General features: G+C 29.5%; 1 protein-coding gene across 2 annotated transcripts; it reads right to left on the reverse strand.

Moving 5' to 3' along the window:
• Positions 1-1,605: 1,605 nt before the first annotated feature.
• sif (still life) lies at positions 1,606-26,588 on the reverse strand. 2 transcript variants are annotated; one of them, XM_035084567.1, is made up of 33 exons: positions 25,964-26,588; positions 25,519-25,883; positions 24,579-24,871; positions 20,929-21,504; positions 20,038-20,219; positions 19,802-19,920; positions 19,469-19,679; positions 18,368-18,615; positions 17,614-18,172; positions 16,182-16,544; positions 16,055-16,069; positions 15,504-15,560; positions 15,086-15,269; positions 14,434-14,664; positions 14,223-14,352; positions 10,024-10,169; positions 9,320-9,587; positions 8,894-9,037; positions 8,644-8,826; positions 8,308-8,562; positions 8,057-8,227; positions 7,733-7,919; positions 6,605-6,871; positions 6,247-6,527; positions 5,979-6,173; positions 5,792-5,900; positions 5,535-5,714; positions 5,332-5,450; positions 5,070-5,246; positions 4,799-4,986; positions 4,316-4,701; positions 3,816-4,037; positions 1,606-2,457 (listed from the first exon to the last, which is right to left on the reverse strand). In XM_035084567.1, the coding sequence occupies exons 4-33, from the start codon at positions 21,093-21,095 to the stop codon at positions 2,279-2,281; spliced, it is 6,123 nt and encodes a 2,040-aa protein (XP_034940458.1). In that variant the 5' UTR covers positions 21,096-21,504; positions 24,579-24,871; positions 25,519-25,883; positions 25,964-26,588; the 3' UTR covers positions 1,606-2,278. The 2 variants fall into 2 exon arrangements, with proteins under 2 accessions (XP_034940458.1, XP_034940459.1); XM_035084568.1 differs by lacking the exons at positions 14,223-14,352; positions 14,434-14,664; positions 15,086-15,269; ... (10 more) ...; positions 25,519-25,883; positions 25,964-26,588 and adding an exon at positions 10,300-12,854 and having other exon boundaries at positions 2,279-2,457.
• Between the last annotated feature and the right edge of the window lies 1 nt (position 26,589).

Genomic DNA, 26,589 nt, shown 5'->3' on the forward strand with positions numbered 1-26,589 from the left:
TATGATTTTGTACTAAAAATTTAAATATAATTCATTGCATAAAAGATATATACATTTGTAGAGTATAGATTTATATTAAATGCAATTAAATATCTTAAATTAGATAAAGTTTAAAAACTTTGGTTAATTAATCATTGGTATACAATTCTTAAAAATATATAAATATTATAAATATTAACATACATGCATTGAGAAATAAAAGTGCTCAGTGCAAAAAAGTCGGCGCTTTAGAATGAATTATTACAAATAATTTAATATATAATTACAATAAACAATTAAATTATTATTTGAAAAAACGAGTGAATAAAATACAGTCGTTGAATAATTTCATTACAAAAGATAACCGCGCGTGACGAGATAATTAATATTATTCGTTTATTCTGAGAATAAGTATAATCTAACTGTATATATTTATATATGTATTTCTTATTTTTGTTTTGTAGACACTCATCTATTTATGAATACTTTCTGTTGTCTAATTTACACGAATTAATCCAGTCATTATTGATTGATATCAATATTACATTTCAGATTTGAACAAACTTTTCTATTTGATATAGAAATCATTTTATTATTTTTTTTTAACAATCAATGCCACAATTTGCCAGCTTTTTCCTTTCCAACACTTTCCATTTGTTACTTTTATTTATGGTTTATCATATATGTGTATATATTATACATATATATCAATTAATATAAATACATATAATACATACATATATTTTATTCAGTTCTATTAATCAATTATTATATTATTTATTATTATATTAATTTTTCAACTGTGACTGATTCTTTAAGTCTTTATATAATTTAAACAATGTTAAAAATAAATTCGCTATAAGACTGAAACATTTTCAGTCACAATTAGAAAAATTACTGTAAAATGTTTAAACTTTTTTTGCAAAAAAAAGTCTTTTTGTAGATTAGTTTTTAATGCTCCATTTTATATCAGGGTAATCGTTTAGATAAAGAGTTTTGTCGAATTTATTTTGAATATTGTATTTTTTTTTGTTTTTTTTTGAAAAATAATTAAACAAACTAGAATATAATGTTCGATGTTATAATAGATATTTTTACTACAGAGTTATCTTTAAATAATATAATTTAATATTATTATTATGTTACAATAAAAAAATTAATTTAGGAAAAAATGGAAAAATTTATATTTTTAATACTGATTTATCTCAACTGTACCCTTTGTGTATTTAACAATTAATATACGTGTAAATATAATCCTAAGTGAGTATATCCATGGATAAATATACACACGACCTTCAGAATATTTTTATCGATAAATTCATAATTATAACATTTCGTTTTTTTCATCCTTTTTATTTATTTATTATAATCTGTACTGACAACCACTTTTTATATTGTAATTTTCAGCATTAAAGATATTTTTATAATTGAGATATTATATACAGAATTGATTTCTTATCATTGCTGTCCGTGTTGTATAAATTATTCAACTTTTCATGTATTTTTTGCTTTTTTTTTTTTAATAATTTTATTTAGGATAATCCATAATAATAATAACATAATTGATCTTCAATAAATCCTTAAAATACTGTAATAGAACATTTTTTTAAGTATTTTATTAAAAAAAAAAATTGTATTGATGAATTTAGAAACTTATTAAACAAAAAAAAAATGTAAGAATCAGTATTTTAGAAAATTGGAAGTTTGCAAAAGATAACCACAACAGTCATTAAACCCTGTAATGTTTCCCTATTTTCTACAATTAACGAAATTGGTATTATTTTATATCTAAATGGATTATTAATCGTTCCTGCGATAGTCTTTGCAACAAGTCATGAGATATAAAATAATCTATTGTACTTTGCTCAATAAATTTGTTTAAAATAGTTACTCAATTTTATAATACACCCAAGTCATATACACACACAACCTGAGTATATAATTCCTTATCTTTATTACGTATATTATTTTTCGTTAATTTTATACGTTTTGTCATTTTTTTTTTGTTGTTTTATTATAAGATTCAGTGTTAAATCGAAGTAGAAAATTGAAAAGCCAGATATTTCATGAATCGCAGCCCGGACAGCAATAAAAATTATTCTATTTAAAATTTATCTTTCTAGTTAAGTAATATCGAATGGTAATATGTAATATTACTTTGGTGATTTTAATTTATAATATTATTATTTATTATTTTTAAATATAAGTTCAATATAGTTGTTATATGAATTAATATTCTATTTTTTTTTTCTCCATTTTAATAATTTTACTTAATCATCTCCATTGAATTTGTATCAAGTTAAACGTGATTATTAAAGTTAGACTGTTGAGCACAATTATTGATTTCTATTAATGACTTTCGGGAGGCGCTATGGGCCGAATTTATATCAGAGTATTCACCCGCCGACTTACCCTTTCGCGGCAACGTCGTGGCCTCCCCGAGTGAAGGTAGTTCCCGCGGCTTCCAAATCGGTGAACCTAATTGACAGCGAGAATTTTGTTCACGTTCTTCTTACGAATTATTTTTTATCTTAATTCAATTCAATCTTATGCGTTATGTAATTACGTTATTTTCTACTATTGGATAAATATTCATTTATAGGCGCCGACTTTTTTCATTAGTTTATCAATATCATTAGGTTGCTGCAAATATAGTGAGTTCATTGCTAAATTTCCTGGAGTTTATCACTGTCATCAATTTACTCAACTATTATATTTTCATCATAACTATTGAAGTTTTATGAACATATAATTAAAGACAAAGATTATTAATTAAATAGATCTACAGATTTTAGGCTATTTTTTACATCACATTGTCATCAATAGTAATTTATATATATTTTAAACTCTCTAAATATAGCATTAAGATTTATAATAATTTAATACAATTAACTTTCTAATATAAACTTAATTTAACAATGTTAACATGATAAATGTAATATTTACAATTATAAAGTTTCATTAGAATTTATTCAAATAAATGATAATGTTGAATTGAATACTGCTTATGTGCATCTTAATAGTTAAAACTTTTGATAATAAATGAATTAATCATAATGATTCTTTTACAGTGAAATGAGTTTGCAACAACCTAATATATTCTGGTTCTAAATCTATTACAATGATTATTATTATTAAAACTATGATCAATTTTAGCACTAATGATTACTCTCATCTACATTCTAAAATAAAGTCAAGCTATATTTGTACCTCTCTTAATTGAATTAAATTTATGAACAAGCAATAATAACATTCTTTTAACTGAAAATAATAATACCATGTACTTGGTATTTATATTTAAATAACTATCTGTTAATATAATATTATTTACTTTTCAAAGACAACATAGTGATCTTTGAATACATAATTATGTTTGAACATTCTAAATAAATGAACAATGCAGCATAAAATGACAAATTTCATTAAACTTTTTGGGGTAAATACATGGAAACGTGCAATTATTTATTGTTCCTTAAAAAAATCCAAAAAGTCGACGCCTATAATCGAGAAATACATGCAAATTACGATATCAAAACTGAATAATAATTTGATTGTTTTTCTTCTTTTTTTTTTTTTTTCTAAATAATAAATGAATAATAAATTCGAAATACAAGAACTCAAGTTCTTATCTACGCGTCTACAATTACAAGTAATGAATAACTGAAGTAATCTTATACTACATGAAAGAAGTAAAATTAAAATGTTTCTCTGTGAAAGAAAAGTAAATAAAAACATAATAATTATAAATAAAATATCATAATAATTATTCTAAACCGGCAATTCATTACACGGATCTAAAGTTTTATATTTTTTAGACAATTTGACTCGTCTCTTACCAAGCTCCTTAACAGTTATCGGTTGATAATTCTCAGGTTGATGTGATGACTGTATAAGTCTTGCTTGGCTACCAGTACTGCCTGCAGAAATAGTTGAAGCCGTACTCAGAGTAAGATGATTTGGTGTCCTACCAAGATTAGTCTTCTTCTCGCCTAAAAAAGCCTGCGTATCTTCTTCCCCTTCTGATTTTGTTCCTGAATCCATATCAATCTTTACTTCACCTAAAATTATCGATTTTAAAGAATGATACGAAAAATACCTTTTTTATAAAATATTTTTATACAATATTCATTGTATTTTTCGTTTTAAACAAACAAATTTGGTTAAATAATATCGAATAAGTGTTTTGTAAATTTGTTGAAGAAAAATTTTGTGTAAAAAATCTATGAATATCTCAAGTATTTTTTTTTAACACTTTGTATTGTGTTATTAACGATTGTTTTGAATGTTAAAAAAATCTAAATCAAAGATTTTTAACATAATTGTGACGTATGGGTACCTGAAGTATCGCTGATGGTTTTACTGCGAGTACGAAAAGACATTGGTTGATTTGTAGGAGGATCTTCACTATCTCTGTCTTCAGAATTTTCATGCTCCACTACCTTTGATTGACTGTGTTTTCTTTTTGAATTCAGCGTATTAGCTAAAAACTGCTGTTTTGCTGCTTTCTTGGACAGTGTTCCAGTTGTACTTTGCATATTTCCATTTTGTCCTTGACTTTGAATTTTTTCAAATTTTTCCACATGACCAGTAGACATTCGTGGTGCCATTGAAATTGGCGGTTGAGTTATATTTGGTTTTGTTGATGGAATGCTCATATTTCTAACAGATTCACGTATTATTTGGCGAATAGTTTTAAGGAATGCATTTCTAAAATCGGTTGTACTAAAAAAAATGCATAATAATTATTTTTAATAAGACAAATTGATTTATAAGTAGAAGACAATTAAAATATTCCAATAATGATAATATATAATTTTACCTATTTGATAAAACATAAACTTTCTCTGACCGTCTCTGTAATTGACTTCGTAAATGAATTAATTCCCAAAGGAAATGGGACTCCATGTCTTTGGCAGAACTTGCTCGAACCTGTACTTCTGTCACAGGAATGAGTACTTGATAACGAATTATTTCTACTTCATTGGAATTTGTTTTCGTAGAAACACCCTGGAAATTTTCAGTTCATGTTTCTCATTATTCAATATATATTTCTTATTTATATAGAAAGCTTTTAAAGCTTTTATATTTACCATAAGTTTTTTCTTTTGTCGCAATCGTTCTTTACACAAAAATACAACAGCTGATTTAAATACAAAACACATAGCGTGAAGTTCAAGACCTTTTTTAATTTTACCGAGAAAATCAGAAATATTGAGCCACTCAACTCCACCATAATAAAGTAAATCACCTGGACTTAAGTCAATTGGCTGAAAATAAAATTACCCAATTATTGAAATTGCAAAACTACTCGATTATCGATAGTACATTAATTGGTTTTCAATGACATAATACCTGTTTGCATGATTTCTGATGTTGTCTAAATAGATGATCAAAAATAGCACCATATTCTTCATGAATTCTTTGCATTTCATTTATATGTTCAGCTACTTTTTCCATTCCTTTTAATGCCTCTGTTAACAAAAAAAAAAAAATTTTTAAGATTAATCATTTTATAATGGTTGGTATAGTTATAATTTATGATACAAATTGTTTACCTGTTAGATGTTGATGTTCTTCACTTCGTTCATCTGTTAAATGTTTTAACTGTTGCAAAAGTAATGGATACTTCAATATCCTCTGTATAGGTTTAATTAAATATGATTCTAAAGTTGACGAGTGTTGTTGTCGTGGATTTCGTGCTTGTAAAAATTCTTGTAGCGCTTGGTTACCTTCATCTTATAACACAATAATAATATTAATCTCACATTAAAGTTAATAAGAATACAAGAAAAATTTTGATTAAACAACTTACTTGGATGTAAAACTTTTTGAGCCTTCGAGTGACTAGCACAAAATGAGCTGTATAACTTGAAGTGATTTACATAATGTAAGAAGGCACTTCCAATAGAAAAAAGGACATCCTAAAAGAGCAGATTTATATAAATGATTCAAGTTCATTGCAATTTCGGTTTCCTGTTGAATGAAAAATTTTCAATTACCTTGAATTGACTTGCATGGTCAAAATTGTTGAAATTCGTTTCCATTTCAATAGCATGATCGAGATTTTGTAAAAATTGTCTTTGAAATGTGACAATTTCTTGAATATTGCCAAAAAGGGCATTTATTTCAGCATTAGACAAGAAAGTTTCCCGTTTCAGTGGTTCCAAATAATTTTCTAACAAATTATTCAAATTCTGAAACATTAAATAGTATATAGATTAAAAACATCAGTTGAATTATAAAAGTAATATTTACTTATTTACTTACCTTGACGTAGGTTCGTTCAGTGTCAATAAGTTCACAAATAACTTTTTTCAATTTTTCAGCATCACTAAGTTGCCTACTAGGGGTAAGTACTTGTGAATGAGAGCTGACAACACTTCCAGTTGGGCTAGATTTTCTAGTTTCGCTAGGGGATCGACAAATTCCTGTTACTTGTTCGGCAGTCTTCAATAAATTTTCAATCTCAAACGAATTTGTTCGAGATGTTTGTTTATTACTATCTAAATGAGATCCTGGAGTACAGTCTTGCACTATTCCCTCTTTACCTAATAAAATTATTTACATATTAATCATTCAAACTAAAGAAATAAAAACAGTTTTAATCAATTGATAAAAAACTTACTCCATCCTGGAACAGCAGGAACAATTAATCCCGAAATCATTTCTTCACTAATTACTGGAGGATCGGTTGGTGGTGGAGGACACACCAAACTTTCAATATCATCTGTTACTCTCATCATGCCTGAAAGATCTGGTGGTTCTGTTCTGGATGAACGCATCATCATGCAAAGTGCAAGCTCTTCTTGTAATACACTTTCCAAGTACATCATGTCAAGATCGCTCACAATAGCTCCATTTATTACCATAATTTCATCACTCTTAATAATACCTGTAATAATATTATAGAATTAATCATACCTTTTAAATGTAGAATAATTAATTACAAGTTCAAATGTAGAGGAATGTATGTTTTTATTGTTTTTTAATAATGAATGACTAACTATAAAAATTTTCTTTTTAAAAATAGCTAATTTAATAACTTCAAGTTAACAAGGTGTTTATTGAACGCTTTAAAGGTGTTAACTATAATCACCTGAATAACCCTTTTAAATATGTTTCTTTGTTGTATTAAGATAATCCAAAAGCAAAATTACTTGAAAAAATGTAAATACAATAAAATGTTTTTTAAATTGAACTAAAAATGGATGGTCACGTACGAATGTTTCTGGATTATTAAAAATAAAGAGTAAATTTTTAAAACAAATATTGACCCAATTGAATACGATTAACAATCATAAAAATTCATAAGGAATTAATTAACAAAAGTATGAAGTATTCGTGATAAAGTGATTCTTCATAAAAATTCTTTTTCTGTCGAACGTATATATTTTTCTTGTGAGTACCATAACTTAGTTTATATTTTATACAGTTCATTGAAGCATGTGTCATTCATCTTTATTTGACTATTGAAGAGTAAATGACAGAAAATCAATTATTTCAGACCCGATAGCACGATTTTCCATCCTCGTGCGTGGACAGGTGAGTATTCTTATAATAACATTATTTATTTATAAACATTACCTACATTTTTAATAAATTTATTCTTTAAAGCTTCTCACTATTGTTTATCGGACTAAATTAAGAAACCGATTACATGATAATCGTTTATCTCTCGAGTCTTTTTATCTCCAAGAATATTCAATTTTATTTTCTATAGAAACCGAAGATAAAAATTCTCAATATTGCTTACCATTTTGCATTGCTACACTCTTGTCTTCGACACGACTGACGTAACAACATAATTCATCTTGCCGATCTGAATTTTCAATCAATTCGGCTTCAACAGAGAAGCCCCACATTTGATCTAGAGTATTCCTTTGTAGTTCAACTTGATATAGAATTTTCGCGCAAACTTCTACTACTTCATGGGTATGCAACTATAAAAAAAATCGTACATACAAATTAAAAAAAAAGCAGGCAACCACAAAATCAATAATTAAGTCACTAGAAATAATCTATTAATAGCTTTTGTCGACAAGTGTTGAGTAGAAAATTCTTAAACATAACAACTTACATAAGTTTCTATTCCATCACTTCTGTGGGGTACAAAATAATTATGATCCTCCATATCTCGGCGTTTCTTTACTCTTACAAAGTGTTCCATTGGATTAAGACCTTTTCTACTGCAAGCATTTGCCAAAAATTCTTCGACAGTCATTCCATCTCGAAGAAAAACTGATACGAACTTTATAAAAAAAGAATATTTAAAAGCGTTACATAAAGTTTTTATTTTTAAAATTTTAAATAACAATTTTTTTATTTTACCTGATTTTCTGGAACAGAGACTTTTACACTCTTTTCATCATCCCTAGAAGACATTTGTAGAGATCTTCGACTAGACCCACTGTTAGACCTGGATAAAAGAGGAGGCCTTCTCTTGGTAGCACCACGGCCAGCTAGTAAATTATTAAGTAATGAAGGACTACGTGCACAAATGAATGCATGGAAAGAAGAAACTGTAAATACGCCAAGTTTGTTGAGAGTTTGTTTGGTAGCTCGTGAAACATGAGTTAATAGACTCTGAAATATTTGTAAGAAAATCATAAATAAGAGTAAAAAAATAAAACAATGTATTACTAGCAATTTTAGAATTTTTTTTACTTTTGGATTAGGTAATTCACCACTTTGTAAGCTTGCCATATAACATCTTAAACGGAATTGTTCACAATGAAGTCGTTCAAGATTCTCTTCCCATTGAATTATTTGACTATTGATTTCTTGTTTTGTGTCAACATCGGAAACTACTGATTGCTGAAGATCTGCCATGTGTTTCAACTTGCAATCCTGACAATTGAAAAATAACATCACTAAATCAATAAAGAAGTTACACACTTTTGATGAATGAACTTACAGACTCAATAGCTTTTTCCAACCGGAAGATCTCTTCTTGAAGGAGATGTAAAGTACCAGTTTTACCACGATGCCGTGCAAAGGCAGCTGCACAAGCTGAGTGAATACTATTCACCCAGTTCTCGAGTTCTACTTGACATGGAGCCTAAAACAAAAACCCACGACATTTTTTCTCTACCATTTTTTTATTATAATCGTCAATAAGTCTCAGACTGAGACCAAACGAAAAAAAGAAATTCATAAAAAAAGACTAAGAATCTTCTGTATTTTACTGATACAACAAAAAATAGATACTTTAGATAAGAAACTCTTAAAGTTTTATTGGAACACGATCACCATAAATAAAAAAAAAAAACTTATTCTTCAAGTTGACTCAATTTGAATTCTATAGACTATGAAATAATTTATAACGAAACTTTTTTCTTACTTGAAATAAGTATGCATCTCCAAAAGCTGTACTTAAACAGAATATATAATCCCTCTTTGGATGCTCAGGAATTGGTTGCATTATTGCACCATCGACGATAATGAGATGCTTTGGTGCTGTTTCTACAGCTCTGCTTTCATGTGAATCACATGGATAAAATAACAAGGTGGTGCCTTTTAAACAAACCCAATAGCCTTTCCATCCACGTTTTCTCGCTAATTCTATTTGGTGTTTTTTACGAAGCAACCACTTTTTTACACTGAGGAATCTAAATAACAAAATAAAAAAAAATTAATTATTTTTTCCAATGTATATCTACATAGTTAACAAATAATTCAAACATTCTTATGAAATACAGTTATTAATTAAAAAACTTTTAAAAGTCAAAATGATTTGCGTCATAGCTAATAGACTTGAATAGAATTGGGGCGTATTCTCCACTTCCTCCCATTTGAATTAAATTAATTAAAACTATTAGATGAATTTAATAGTAGAAATTAGACATACTTGACATTCCAAGATTGTGGTAAATTACCACTCATTGTTTTAATTTTTAAATTAAGACTATTTAATTTGAAATAAAGTTTCATAAAAACATACAATGTTCCATCTGATATTTATTATATAATTTATTTTGCTGTGTATTGATCGTAAAAATCTTTATTTTTAAAAGAATGTAAACACGCTAAGTAAATAAAGCTTACCCTGCTTTTCGTACAGCCCCAGTACAGTTGAATGATGCAGCAGCAGTACCAGTCTGTTTCCCACGATATGGTGAATTAATAACGCTTTCACCATCATCATCATCACTCACAGCAGTCGTTAATGACATTCTATCATCATCAGACATCTAGAACCATTAATAAATTTATATTAGTTTTAGAAACTACGTATATTTCCATCATTTCAAAAGACTTATACAAGTTATTATATACAATATATATGATATATAATTAATTACTTAATTATAATTAATATACCTTTTTCCCTATAGTTCCATTAGTGAATCTAATTTCAGGATTAAAACTAACGACTTTCTTTAGAAATTCTGCATTACAATCATCCGCAGTAAGATGCGGATGATAATGACAATAACAACTCTCCTTCAACAGTTTCATATTTTTCTTAGATGAACCATTTATTTTATACATGATTCCTTTTTTTGCGTGACTTAAACCATCAATATAACGATGTGCCCAAGTACTCAAAGCACCATTTATTATTTTTAGTAATTTACAATAATAACCTTCCGACCCTACTTGATTGACCTTTTCTTCAACACTTTTACAATTATACCAATAAAGTTTCTTTGTATCGTTAATACTTATAACACTTATGGTATGACGTTTACAAAGGCAAAGCAACTTTTTGCACTGTTTCTTGTGTAAAGTTTTAAGATCAGTATAACCGTCTCCAAGACTACTTTGACTGCTCACTGCCAGCAAATCTGGAAAACTAGACGCACACCCAAGTGGCCATCCTTGATCTACCATGCTTTATCTAGACATTAAGTATTGTCTCTTGATGAAGAAGAAGAACACTAGGCAAATATGCCCACCATCAGATTCACCGATTGTTTCTTTCCTTAGCCGTTGGCCTACATTTTCACAATCGTCGTTGATAACACTGGATGGATTCCTCATCTCGGCTGGTTTCCATTATCATCGTCGAGTTGCTGCCAACTCTGATTCAATGAATGAAAAAGCACTAAATAGTCGTGGATAAGGGTTTCTGATGGCTGACGGTTTACCCTGTATTTCAAAGAGACGATGAAAGTAGTCTCACTTCTACATGAAAGATATTTTATTCTTCTTTCATCATACTAATGACTTCAAAGCGACCCAAATGACTGAAATTTAAGACAATTTCAGAACTGTTAGGTATAATTAATTAAACTTCTCTCTTGACAAAAACGTATTAATTAATAAAATGACAATTCATTGATAATATTTCAAACTGCTGTGATTGTCTTTCATCTATTTTTAAAAAACAATTAGTCACTCAACTTGTGTACTTTATAAAAGTCTTTACTACATATGGAAATTCTTTTATAGTAAATTTAACGACACAAATGATTAAAATGTACATAACATATAATATAAATATTTTATAAGCTCTGAGCATTTTATTTTTCCTGAACTATGTGAAGAGATTTTGATTATTCAATGTTAGAGGATTTTCAGGGACGTTATTTATTATTTCATTTTAAATTATATTTAAACAATTTTTTATTAATTTTATTATTCAAATTCTTTTCTTCATATTTTTTGTAAATAGAATAATCTTTCAAATGTCGAAACAGACTCTGCATATAAAAATAATGTATTTTTTTTATATTTTTATCTTTTCTTCAATCATTAGACTTTTTTCAGATTAATATTATAATTAACGTTTTTTCCGGTCTTTTATTCACAATCACTCATATATAATCTCTAGTGATTAAGCATTTAATAGACTGTAGAAATTCAAATGTAAGGAGAAAGAGACAAATGGAAATGCACATCATAAAACATCGGCTAATAGATACAGTGAATCAATCGCTGTAGCCGGAAATCGATATGCTCTTGCAAATTACGAAAAATAATTAAACCATTACATATCAATTATTGATTTTGTAACAATTATTTTCCATTTACTTCAATGTCGATATAATTTTTTATTTAAATAAAATCCAGGTACTTTGTTAATATTTTGCGCGTAATTTTTATTTATTTTTGATTAAAACATACCAGCATTTTGCTAGTTCTTTTGACGTTTTACATCGCGCCAATTATTAAAAGAATATGTGTATTGAAATATATCTCATATTATTGAATAATTTTTTTTTATTTATCTTAATCACTTGTCTGCATCACAGTAATGTTCTAATTTTTTTTTTTACAATAAAACTTTTTCAATAAGTCACTAGTAGTATTTTACGGCGCAAGTCAAGCCGCGTTCTCCTTTGTGGATCTTTAACGGTCGACGTCCACACGCAGCAAATATCTGGACGTCGACCGCGTGCCAATCTTCGAGGCAACTTGTTAAGTTATTGTTTAACAAGTCCATGAAGTAGCCATTACGAAAAATCTTTCTTTAAATCAAGTGGGCTATCTACGTAATTGCTTTCTTAATTTGATTCCTTTTTTTTTCTTTCAATAAAACAAGAACATAATTCTATCAACTACTGAAGAAATTCGTCACAAAGTTTTTTCCAGATATCAACAGCGTCACTCACTGGTACGAAATATCAAATTGTTCAATCATCTTTACAGACGTTTTATAGGTTATTTTTTTTTTATTTATCTCAAAGTCTTGAAATATCTAGTTTAATGACAAGTTCTGTAAATAATTTCCTTAACTCTTTTTATTCTCAGCATTTTCAAAAGTACACTACGCGTGTTAAAACGAATCGAGAAGTAAGCAGAGGCACAAGAGAAAAGAACATGAGAACAAACACATCAACAGCGCTTGCTCATAAAAGTTTCTTTCCAGCCGCGATCGTGTTTTGCTCCAGACTGCGCTAGAAAAGAAGCAATAGATGGGTCGCTCTGGCGCTCAGTACTACCTTCTAATGACAATCAATACCGTTGCAACAACGGTGGAAGAGACGTTGGAGGTTTATATTTGAGGAAACTCCAGCTCCCAGAACACATGCGCATTAAATTCACTCTATTCATCCCCCCTTTCATATCCTAAAATTACTGCAACGCGCCACCAACTGTTGGCAGCGTCGACTTCACCCCTATTTCTGTCTCACTGCACGATAGATAAACCTAGGAAAGGTTATATAGGAAAAATGCAGCGTGAAGGAAAAAGGATGTGATGCGAAAAAAAAGTTCTAGAAGAAATAAACACAGAAGGATGGATAAACGAGGGATGTCGTCAGCAAATATTACAGCTTTAGCTTTTAAAACGCTTCAAAGGTGGAACTATTTAAACTCTTTGATTCTTTTAATGGTTCAAAGAATAAATAATAATAAAAATGTTTTTTTCCATGTTCACATTTTATCATTTTCATTTTTAGACAAATTATATAATTGATTGACATGGAAATATTTTCAAGGAAACAATTGCCAGACGTTTTTAATGAATTTTTTATGAATTCATTATCAAAACGATCTAAGAGAATTACGTATTTATATGCTTGACTTTTATATTAAATTTTAATTAAAATGTCAACCTAACAAATTACGGAAATAATTAAAAGGTAATTAAGCTTTATTATTTTAAGAAGAAAGGACTTTTTGCTACTCTATTTCTTTTTCATTCTACGAATATTTTATTTGGAGCTTCGGAATAATAGAATCAAATAGTTTATCTATTGGTCGTTTTTTTTTTCTTTCAGCTGTAATAATTTCTTTTTATTTTTCAGTTTCACGATGATCCTTTGATGTTGTCAGGAAAAAAGTTCACATAGGTTTACAATATTGAACTTTAGGTATAGTGAACTGTAAATTTACATTATTGAAATATAAAATATGAATAGGCATTTCAATTTTCCACTGTTGCTACTTTGTATTCTTCAAAAACTTTTTCTAACATGAGGTTAATAGGTTATTGATATTTTTCTTTAGTCCAGTTGCAAAAATAGATTTGAGGCTATATTACCAGTATATCTTTCATTCTAGAATGTCAAGAACTACTTTAAATTGTTAAAAAATTCTTGAATTTTTTTATCCATAGAAGTTATCTATTTTTAATATCTCTGCAGTTATTATTAGTTTTTTTTTACTTCAACGTCTTTATAATGGTTATAACAACAAAGGATTTTTTTTAGAAAATTTTTTTTTATAAAAATCGAAATCATTCCTGAGAAAATTGAATAAACTATAATATACAAGTACAATAGCTATCGAGTATCAAAAAGAAATTTTGAACCAAAATTTCAATAATGTATTTGATGAGGTCAATAGGCACTTACCTCTGATGAAGTCAAGTAGCATTGTCTTGAATCGGTACTCTCCAATGATGCTTGTTGCACAATTCCGTACCTACTCTCTCTATCAGATAAGTAATCTGATCTCACACTATCTTGTCGGTCAAAGGTACCGCTAAAATAATTATGATAAAAATTAAATTAAAAATTTATCGTACAATTAAATGCATACATGTATATAATTAATTATTCTCACCGTTGCTCTAACGAATCTGTTCGATTGGATTTATATCCACTATCGTTAAGGCTTCCTTCATGACGTAACGAAGGTAAAGAATCCCAAGGAGATTCTCTTTTATGTCCTCCATATCCAAAATATACAGAATTCGATGTTTGAGATCCTAAAGTTGAACTACCAGATTGCCATCCATCAGAATGTCGAAACCACTGGGCTCTAGCGGATTCACCAAAGCATGTAGAACACCGGCTGCAAATATTTCACAGACATTAACGTTTTATTTAATGAAAAACCCTCTTGGAATAAATGAGTTCATTTATCAATTATTTCACATTCTCTAAGCTGTAAAGTCGCTTTTATCGTATCACCGCCTCAGTCATACTCCACTAATATCTGATCTTGTAAAAAATGACATCGAGCAATTTCCAATTCAACTATTTAAGTCGTGCAAGTAAGTAACAATGGAACGAACATATTGGTAGTTATCATAACATTTTCGTTACATTATTCTATATATTTGTTATTTCGTTTCAGACTCCTCATTTTAAATACGACTTAGGCAGTAGGGGGTACAAGTAAGCAACTTCGCCCTATTAATGTAAGCAATAAACATTGAATGCTACAGATATATGATGATAGCTATAAAATATAAAAATAGTTAATCTCTTACTTTGAATCATATTTTGAATTATAATCACTGAGATATCCACGTTCTCTTTCTGCATCACGTTCTCTTTTTTCTCGAATTATTTCATTCCGATCACTGTAGTAACCATCACGATCCTTGCTGTTTTGTCTTTCATTGCAGTATCGATATGAGAGTGGTAGAGTTGAAGATTTGCTTGAGTTTGAACCTGTAGCAGAAATATTAGTTACATTATTTCTATCAGCTTCATTGAAAGTATAATCATCAAAACAAGTGCGTTCATATTCAGCAAATATTTTGCATGTAACACGTGATGGAGACTTGAATTCTATGTAACACGAAGCTCTTTCTTTACGAGAAAAGCTCATTACCGATACTACGATTAATTACTGACTTGATAAGAGTTTATTTTCAAAGTTAAAGCAAATATTATAATACTCACGCCTGCGCGATGGATGAGATGAACGTTGAACATTTATGGGGATATTTTCCGCAAATTCTAAAAAAGTTCAATTAATAATGAATTATTAATTAATATTTATAATATTTTTCATATAATTAAGGGAATAAATGCTTGAGAAAACTTTTATCATAAAATGCTTATTATATGAAAATAGTTAACTATAAATACGGTGAAAAAGATGTTGAATAAAAACTCATAATAAAAAGATTTAATAATAATTATTTAAAAGGAAATAAATAACTTATCAATCATGCTTAATTACAACAAAAATTATTTAATTATATAAATGTGGATAAAAATATGAAGAATGTAGAAGCAAAAGCGATGATACTTGGAATATGTTAAATTTATTTCCAGTCAAAGAATAAAATAATATTTAAATGATATAAATAAAAAATATTTTAATAAAATTCAATCTGATTACATAACTGGTTCATTAATTAAACGACAACAGATAACTAAATTCTCTATTTAAATTGGTATAAAATTTGTGTACTTGTGATCAAAATCACAAAAGATTAATTGTATACCTGGAGGTTTTTCATCTATGGTACCATTCACCGATAGAATAAAAAAAATTATCTTTAATAAAAGATAATAGAAGTAATAAAAAAATAATAAAATTTGATTTAGGAATAAAAAGAAGTTACTTTTTACCTAGATTTTCCATGCTCTGGGATAAAAGTGCTTCGAAAGTATGAAGGCTATAGCTCTCTGCATCCATTCCTTTGGCCAAAGTGTTCCTCAAATGCATTTCATACTCCAAAAGCAATCGACTGGTTGGGCTGCCAGGTGTTGGCATGGACTGCATGTTCTGCTGTTGCTGCTGCTGCTGATATGTCTGGCCATTACACCGACGTGAGTTGCAGTGGTTGGGTTGTTCCATATCTGAATTACCATTAGATGAACTTGGCGTCGTTGCATAGCACTGATTGTCGAAGATAACATTGTCTGATGGTGGAGACATGTCACCTGTGCACCGATTATGTTCCAAATCTAAGTACATCCTGCCTCTGCCGCCTAAGACAGAGCAGATATACCACGTGCAAATACTTGGAAATGGTGCAGCAGGTCATCTAAATTTCTCTAATTTCATTCACTATCCAGAATAAGTCATTGATAACACTAAATTTTTAATTATTATCACAGACTGACTTTTGAATAAGTCAACGTAAAATATTTTATCTTCATTATTTTTGAAAAATTCCAATTTCAATGCAGTAAGTGAAATTAGGAAATAGTTTGGTTAATGATCTATAGCTACGACTGAAATGAAAACTTGTGAGAATGAAAAAATATGAATTGAATGAATACATTCAATGTTTTTATGAGAGTTCACTTTTTGTAGTATATAAAATGTAAAAAATATTTTAAAAATACTATCAACTGATTTAAGTCGAAAATTATTTTTATGTTAATGATGTTAACAAATAAATTGATATCTTTTATGTAAACTAATGAGAATCTTTATCTTTTATATTATGTCAATATAACTTTCTTAAATTTATGAAGTATTTGCATCATTAATCAAAATATTAATCTATTATTTGTTTACACGGTGAGAATTTTTACACTAACCGTAAATAAAAAATGATAAATGATCTTTTGGAATAATAGAAGTATACATATTTCTATTCAACAGTGAATTTTGGGCTGTTATAAGTAATTTTTGAATTATCCTAAGTAATTATTTTACTAAGACACCTCTTAAGTATCAAGTTAACTTACAACTCAAAATTTACTATCGAATAAAAATATTTTTACTTCGAAACGTGGACTTGTCACTTGTACTCACATTTAGTGAAAAATTTCTCTTCGTGTACAAGTAATTTTTAAAAAGATGAATGACAAATGAATCAATGCACTGCTAGCAATTGATTTCTGCAGCATGCATCATTATATACAATAAAAAGTCTAATTTTTAAACAATCTATATAAAAAACCCGTGCATGTGCATAAATCTAAACTCTAAATAGCCAAAATCATTCTATTCCCTTACAAGACTGATAGTTTCTAGATTTGATTAAATATAAATACTATAAAATGAATGTGTTGGTAATGTGTGACATTAAGTAAATAAAAAATATACCAGGATATTGACGGCCCATATCATGAACACTTCTGGATCCTTGAAATTTATTATTATATGGACTTCTGTAAGGATGAGCATAATGTTCATTGTCCACTTCTGGTTGAATATACTTTTGATTATTATTACTGGGATGATAATGATAACTGTGACTATGACGTTTTCGAGTCATTTCAGGCGAAGTAGCTGGGCTGTCGATACTTGACATTGGTTTGAGCATTTTTTTCAGTGTATTTGAATCAATATTAACAGCACTATTTTGAGAATTTTCAATTCTCATATCATCTGTACTTTTACTTCGAGATTTTCGGCCACTATGATTGTTGTTGACAATATTGAAATAATTTCCATTTTGCAATTCAAGTTCTGTGTAATCAGCCGATTTAGTATGATGTAACTGTTCTTTTCGTAATGATTTACCGCCTAAAGTTCCTCCTGCTTGTGTACTTTCAGATTTTAAAGTTTCTCGTTCATTTCCATTCTGCTGAGTCGCACTGTCTTGACGTTTAAGTGATTTATTTGGAGAAATGGATGTTCCTTTATCGTCAGGACTGTCAATCTGCATTATTATCAATTTATAAATTAGTTGATGAAATATAATTGTTTTGTTTTGTAAAATATTTTTCGAAGATTATTTAAGGAAAAAAAAATTGTTTTGAATAATTAATAAATGAAAAGTAAAATATGAATAAAATGTACATTTAATTAATGTAGTCCTATTCTTGAGTGTAATTCGATGAAGCCTGAATCATACCTGAGATCCAACCGTAGCTGTACCCGTGCCAACATTAACAGTTTTCGTTTGTTGACCCGTTTCATTTCCCTGTTTATCCTTCTGTTTAGATGAATCATCAGAACTGGGCATTTTACTAGATGTTTTGATAGTACCATTAACATTATCGTATAGCGATGTATTCGATAACGCACTCATCATTTTGTCACGTCCTGGTGTCATCTCTACATCTGAAGAACGGTTCATACTTCTTGGTAGTGTTGAAGCGCCTGCGCCAAACATTTTTCTATTACCCATCAATATTACATGAAGCATAAAAAATGGTGAACAGATACATAAGCATTACTTAGAACTAATAATCCTCCAATGAGCATTCATTAGCATTTATAAACAAGGAGTCTTTCCAGTGTACCGTAAAAAAGGTTTACTCCCTTAGTATAAGAAAACTTATTCTTACGTAGAAAAATATTTTAGTATCAAAAACTTTATCAGTAAATTATCTTTTGAAATTTATTATTTATATTTTTTTCGATTGTAAAAGTATTTGATCTTCATTATTAATAATAAAATATTAAATAACTATCGTCGTTATTGATATTCTATTACAAGTTAATTTAATCTCACTGTTACTATCCGAACAAAAAATTATTCTTTATAGAATTAACCTTTTTAATCTTAATAGAGACATTTTAAGTGAGGCATAAGATTATAAATAATTTTATGTAAACGATATTATACGTCACTATTAAAACATTAAATCATAAAAAGTAACCAGCAAAAAATAACTGTCGTTTGAATGATCTAAATTTACAAATTTATCTATGACTTTTAGATGAACTAATTTTTGCACCAAAGTAAATTAACTGACTAGTTGATCATTTATTTTAAACATTAACTGTATTTAATTGCACATCAAACGTCGAAAAATATATCATCCTTCTATCACAACGACATTTAATTATCTTTGTATCAACTTCCTATCAACACTATTTGTAGTTTAAGGTATTAGTTTAAATGAACTTAATATTTAATTTTTTATTATTACGATCACGATATTGAATCACATTTAAACACTAATTCTTTCTTCTCAACTGTATTCAATGTTTAGTGACAATAACTTACTGCAAGGACCAGAAAATCTCTGATCACGACTGCGATTGAATCTTGACAACTGTTCAGGTCCCATGCATGTGCACTGAGGAGGTTTGGATCTACTAGGTGAAGCAGGCGTTGAAAGTGGTTTTATACGGGGTTTGACCTTTTGCTTGTTGGGCGCTTCCAACTTGAGGGAATATGAGGAAGGAGCCTTCCTGGGTGTCTTCGTTGAGCGTGACTGAAAAGGCCAAAGATAAAATGTCAATCATCGAACCGGATAAATGTCATCTATGAAGCTATGTTTTCAATTAATTTACATCAGGTAGATATCTGATAAATCGAGACTAAAGGGATACTTACGCAGCAGTCTTTGAACTGTGTGGCATCAATCGCAGCGGTAAAGTTGAGACCCCACGTGTCATTAGTCATTGTGTCCTTCCAGTAGATAAAGAAATCTGATAGCTGAATAAGTCTCGTACCTTTATAATATTCATTGATGAATAATATTTATTAGTATCATTGACATCATTTTAAAAAATAAGTAACTAATTTATGATCAATTTTAGATATTGAAATAATAAGTAAGTATACTTTACCAGGTTGTACCAGTCGTACATCTAGAATTTTATCAACTTGACTATTGTAAGCGGTAATATGGAAGACCATTTCAGGTGAATCTTGAAGACATCGTATGTTTACAGGAACAAGATCTTCAGAGATTCGCTGCCACTTAACAGCTCCAGCACTTCCACTCACGTGAAAAACTTCCGCCCACAATCTAAAAGCACTCATAATCATGTCAATCATGGTATTTTACATAATAAAGAAAAGAAGCTCACACAAAAAATAGGTATCTCATCAAAGGAATTATAATTAATTGCTTCAAATGCACATGCAGTTAATAATTCAATAAAAAATTAAATAAAATCTTTCAAAAATAAATTTTGCAAAGTTTCAATATCAATAATAAATCAATTACAATACAAACACACAGAGTTACAAAAATAGAATACGATGGAATGTGCATAAATGTGCATGATTTAATGAAATAATAACCCATGGTCACAGATAATATTGTTAACAATAAATTAATTTCGTTAATATTATCTATTTAAAATAAATAATCACCAATCATGATAAACATAAGAAGAAGTTTAATATAATTGGATTTTGATACGATATTGAAAAATTTCAAAATATGATACAACTTGATTGCTGTTGTATTTATTTATAGATAAAAAGAAAGAAACTCTGATGTCATAATTTGAAAAAAAGACATTGATATTACTTGACTTCCGTTGCAGCGTATACGACATGAAACACTGGGGTATATTTAAAAAGAATAAAAAGAGAGGAAACATGTGCGGAAGAACCGCGTGTAGCAAGGTGTCCACAAGTTCAATAATTATATATTGAAGGGTGTGCTGTTAACATCGAAAAATTTGAAAGTGATTGGATGTATATGCACGAATGAAATGATTGCGCACCTCTTCTCTATTACGCTTCCGCACCTGAGAATGTGACCAGAATCTCCTCTGTGACCACCACCTTGAGTCATTCCAGTTCGCCCACCAATTTGCCAAGGTGAATCTTCATCACGATAGCCTCTTTTTGATAAAGGTGCACAGCTACATGCTGACAATTTATTGCCCATTTTGGTTTATTTTTTATTCTTAATGATGAAATTTTGTTTTTCACAAATACTTATTGATTTCACGTCTTGAAATCAACTTATTGTTAGTCTTTCTTCTCTCAATGTCTTAACTCTTTGACACAATTTATTTGGCTCTTTGGTTTCTAAGATAGTTTTTGACTTTTGTTTTTGAATTTCATTTACGTTTCTTTGGCACCAGTTTGAAGAACAATTCATTAAGTTTCCAGCCCGTAAATGAATCAATGTTTCTTGATGTTTCCTTGTAAATTAGGTAATTGTTTTAGTATTCGGAAGCACTGAGAATTACAGAAGATCGGTTATAGTTTCCGATCGGAGAAGAAACAGAGGTATCTTTATTGTCACATCATTGCTAGCGACGGTGGCTATCAGCTTCTCCGTTGCATGATTACTACAATAAAAAAAATACCTACATTAAAACTTATCTTAAAATTGATCATTTTTTATCTAATAAGTTTTATAACAATATATTTTTCATTCACTTAATTGAACCAATTTTTTGAGAGTAAAAATTTCTAATAGCCAATAAACCAAAATGTATACAGCATTACTATATTTTAAAAGTTATCGATGAAAATATTTTATATCTACTCGAGTATTTAATTCAGTAGTAACGCGTCAAAAAGGAAGTAGAGCATTCCCCGTCTAGTCAGACTCTTTTATGCTTGTGTGCTCACGGCAACGGTCAATAAAAACCTGCTGCAAAAGTGTGACTTATAGCGAAAGTATATAATGAAATCGCAAGGCACATTATAAGTTACCGGTGACATTGACTAGATTTCCTAATGTTACAGAAATTATGACAGTTTGTATTCATAGACATTTCTAGATAAATACATAATGAGTAAAAAAATCTACATATATAAAAGCCTACGAAAATAGATAGCATCCAAGTTACATTGGGTGATAGAACGTTATTTTTTTCTTATTACTATGACACAACTATCCTTATTAATAGTTAAATCTGAAAATTGACCTAACTATAAATAGTTACAATACCACGTGCAAAGTTTAAAATATGAAGGAGAAATGTTAATTGATAATTCATAATATTTACTAGTTACTAAGTTATTATAAAATTAATAATATTAATGTAATAGATATACTCGAGTAGACATTTAGTGAAACAATTCAAAATTACAAATATCATTTTTGATCATTTCATGTACATATACACTACTGCAAATCTCTGTCCAAATCCGCAGGACTATCATAGCAACTGCATTGGATCTCATTTTTCTTTCTTTTTGTTTGTAAGTCTTCCTCTATTGCTTTTTCATTTATTCACAAGAATATTCAAGCCAAAAATACGTGAAATAGATTGGAAAAAAATTCGCAAAAACCGATGTAAAACGCAAATAAAAACATGCAACATAGTTTTATACATTGATTAGATTATTTTTATGATTAAATATTGAATCTATTCTATAAAAATAAATCAGTGAATATTCACAGTTCAAAATGATGATCATTGATTCATTTTCCAAAAGTAACAACCAAAAAAAAATCAATGTCAAATATTTTGTTCAATTAATATTTTTATAAACTAACTGCTGTACATTAATCATCAATAATTGTAGCATGTTAGATCTATATCATTAAATTAGAACAGCTTTGATTAATAAAGAATATTACAAACATTTAACATTAGGGAATTATCCGAATTCCGAGATAATTTAGCTACAAGTTATTCAATTCTTAGAAAACAAGTGGTACGAGTAGCGATAACAGATGATTCATGATAAAATATAATATAAACCTTATCGTAATTGGTACTAATAATATAATTATCACACTTTACATTTCGTGACACGAAGGTGGTTATTAGCTTTGTTTATCTATTGACATTAGAAACACAATGAGAACCATGAAATAATGACACTTTAATGAAAGTAAATAAAAAGTAAACTCTATTTTAGAAAAGTTGAAATAATATTTGATAGAAATATCAATACAAGACTGAAACGTGGACACTAACTTTTTAAATATTGGAAACAGGGTGTAGGATCAAAGCACTCAGTTTCTCTTTCTCTAACACACTCTCGGGATTCCGATTACTAGACTAGGGCGAAGTAGGTGCACTCGGGTTGTACGCGTGGGTGAAACGAGCTCCCTAAACGCTATATCGATCTTAACTCCCAATGCGTTCACCTGTCCCCCTTTTTGTCAATGAAAATTGCAATACCCTTAAGTTTCTCTTATTTGATAAAAAATTTCAAATTCCATTTAACTTGTTCAATATTGTTTCAATTTCACCATTTTTATCAATTCAATATTCACTAACATTTTTTATTCATCTCCACTACTTCTTCAGCTTTCTAAATATTCCTTGGATGCATTTTTATCAGCATGACATTTGATCCTGAAAATTTTTCAATAATTATTTAACTGATAATACAAGACATATCTAAAAATATTTTTGAATATATTTACCATCACATTGTTATGAATTATTTAAATTTCTTATGTTTCTAATTAAGATACTGATTTGTTTTTTTCTAGTAACTTAACAAATTCATCTAATTAAGTTCATTGTGTTTTTGTTATTGAATCAATGGAAAAAAGGCATCATTTTGTGAGTTGATTTTAAATTAAACATATGTACAGTAAAAATGGATGCCAACGACTCCTGAAAATGCATCTGTGTATATGTATGGACAGTATATATGTATACATGTACGTATGTATATATGTATAGAGGGTGCATCACATTCACTCGAACGACGACGCCCAATACAAAAAATAAGATAGAGAAGGTTGGAGGAAGGGAAGGCAAAAAGCAATAGATAGAGATAAAATGCCTACAAAATAATTACACGGTAAAAACATAAATTGCACTAAATCCCTGTTCATGTTTAAACAAAAATCGTTTCACCATTCGATGCAATTTACGCAAGTCTCAAACTGAAGTGTCAATGTTCGCTTCCTCACGATGACCTCTTGTGGACCGTTTACTCGAGAAAGAAGCGAAGAGAAACGAAGAAAAGACTAAATATATGAGATGAAGGTAGTTCAAAAATAGAACTACTTCCTATTTCTGTACGTTGTAGTCTAATATATCCTCTCCAATTGTCACATTTTTCATCAACAATTGTGAAGTAGTTATTTAATTGTTGCAAAAAAAAAGAAACATTTTAGAGCACGTAGCAAGGAGTAAATAACTTACAGTCATCAACATCCTCGCGTGGTAAATTCACAATTAACACATCACCTTTATAATGATGTACAATAACAAAGGTAGAGGAAAACAGGTGAAAGAGGTATGAAGATGAATAGAAGGTACGAAGATGAAAAAGAGAGCAAAGCACACGAGATGAGGAGAAGCGGGGCAAAGGGACAACAAGGGTGGAGCGATAGACTAGGAGAAAGAGAGAGAGATGCCACTCTTTTCTTCTATCAAAACCACAATGTTTCACTCCGCGTATCAACACCAATAATAAAGGTAAGTTAAAGGAATCCACTCACCGCTTTTTGCTTCACTTTTGGTCGTATTTTATCACTCGTTTATTCTTGCATTTGTCGACTTATTCGCGCGCCGGTTTCGCGCGGAATTATTCGGAGCGTAGCCATGGATACTCCAGGAGAAAGGATCAGGGCAGACTTGAAACCCAACAGCGCCCCTAGCCCAAAATGTCAATATCCCTCTTCTGCGATGCGCCCGTGCGCCACCTTTTCTTTTGTTCTTTTTGCTTTCCGTTTCCGTTTACTCCACTGACCAGATTAGCGTATTTTTTATTTACACTTGCAATTAACACACACTGAAAATAAAATAATATCCAATTAAAACGTTGACTGAAGTAAACAAGAAAGGTTAACTTGGGATCGCAACGTCGATGGTCCAGATCCGATGCTCGACGTGCTTTTTTGGGGGTGGATTTCGCCCGTGCGGACTTGCCGTGAGGACGAGGTAGTCGTACGCCTGTACAAGAGAGAGGAGGCGTAACCATGGCAATAGACGATCGATCTGGGGCTTGCGCGCTTCCGCATTTACTAAGAGACTAGACTCTGATGAGGGAGAGAAAACAAAATAGTAAGAGTTAGAAGATGGAAAAGAGAATAACAGAATGCAGGGAGTGGAAAGTAAGTGAATCTCGAGTCACTCATTTCGTTTCTCTCCCCTCCATCATCTCTTCTTCCTTGCATTGGTTTCTTTCCAGGGATTTTACCTAGAAAAGCTTTATTGCATTTGACCAGGCTTCGCAAATACCCAATTACAAATGGCTGAAAAAATGAAGCGAAATAAACGGAAGCAAATAACGAAATGTCATTTTAAATCATTTTATAGGGTGAAAACTGTGGCTTCTGTACTAGAGGTATTCTACGAGGGATATTACATTCTGATGCCAGAATCTATAGAGGATAAATTGCTATACCATAAGTCATTTAAATAATGGTTCAACATTACCTTTCCTATCACGTTATCCAGGTCATCATCTTCCTTTAGGATTAATTAAGATCAAATTCATGTTTAATCGTACCGGGCAACTGAATAGATTGACTTAAACAAGAGATGTTGATATCAATTAATCTGGTTTAATAGAATATTTTTCATCAACTATGTCAAATTGGTTTTACTATCACAGTAAAATGTTTTCTAGATGAGTATGTAGGTTGATTTTATAATTAATACCATTCCAATTTATGACTGTATTAATATAAAATTCAGTGGTATATTGCGCCATATTAAAGGGTACAGAACAATATATCAGTCTTGTTTGATATAAAAAATTTTCAATATAAAATGAATAGGTTAATTTTTTTTAGTTTCACCTGTCAAAATATAAAAGTACACTATTTTACATTTATGAAAACATTCAATGTATTTATGAAAATGGAGAAAAATTATATACTTAGACAATATCTCATGATGAGTGATCTTCTTTAATCTGGACTGGATTCAATGTATCATCATTTTAAAGGACTAATATTGCTATACCGGTAAAGGGTATGCTACATTTGTATATTGACGGTTGTAGTTCAGAAATTCAAAGAATTTGAACCTCCAGTGGTCAACATGAATGCTAAAAAGTCATACAGAGTTACAGGCAGAGGTGACTTGACTTGAATTTTATTCATTCGTTGATAAATAAGGAATTGATACCGGAATGATTTTCAGTGTTGAATCACAACTTGGATAAAATTTGGAGTAATGCGTGTTTGTATGGAACAAAAATAAGACATAATAGATATTGAATGTGGATAGATTAAACAACCAATTATGATAAGAATACCTAATTAATTTTGAAACATAAATAATACGAGATTTAATTAGTATCTTGATTGTTTGAGAACATTGAAAAAGAAAAGAATTATTTTTATCCTTATCTGCTATTACTGACACCACTTATTAGCAATAAATGAATAAAAGGCCAATAAAACATCACCACTTTATGTCCCGTTTTCACCACTACTTGGAAAAATCGTTAATTCATGAGTATTACACAGTTGGTAGCTTGATATAAACTCGCCATAAGAT

The sequence above is a fragment of the Chelonus insularis genome, unplaced genomic scaffold, assembly GCF_013357705.1.
Source record: "Chelonus insularis isolate UGA/USDA-ARS -01 unplaced genomic scaffold, ASM1335770v1 contig_397_pilon, whole genome shotgun sequence".
Taxonomy (NCBI): Eukaryota; Metazoa; Arthropoda; class Insecta; order Hymenoptera; family Braconidae; genus Chelonus; species Chelonus insularis.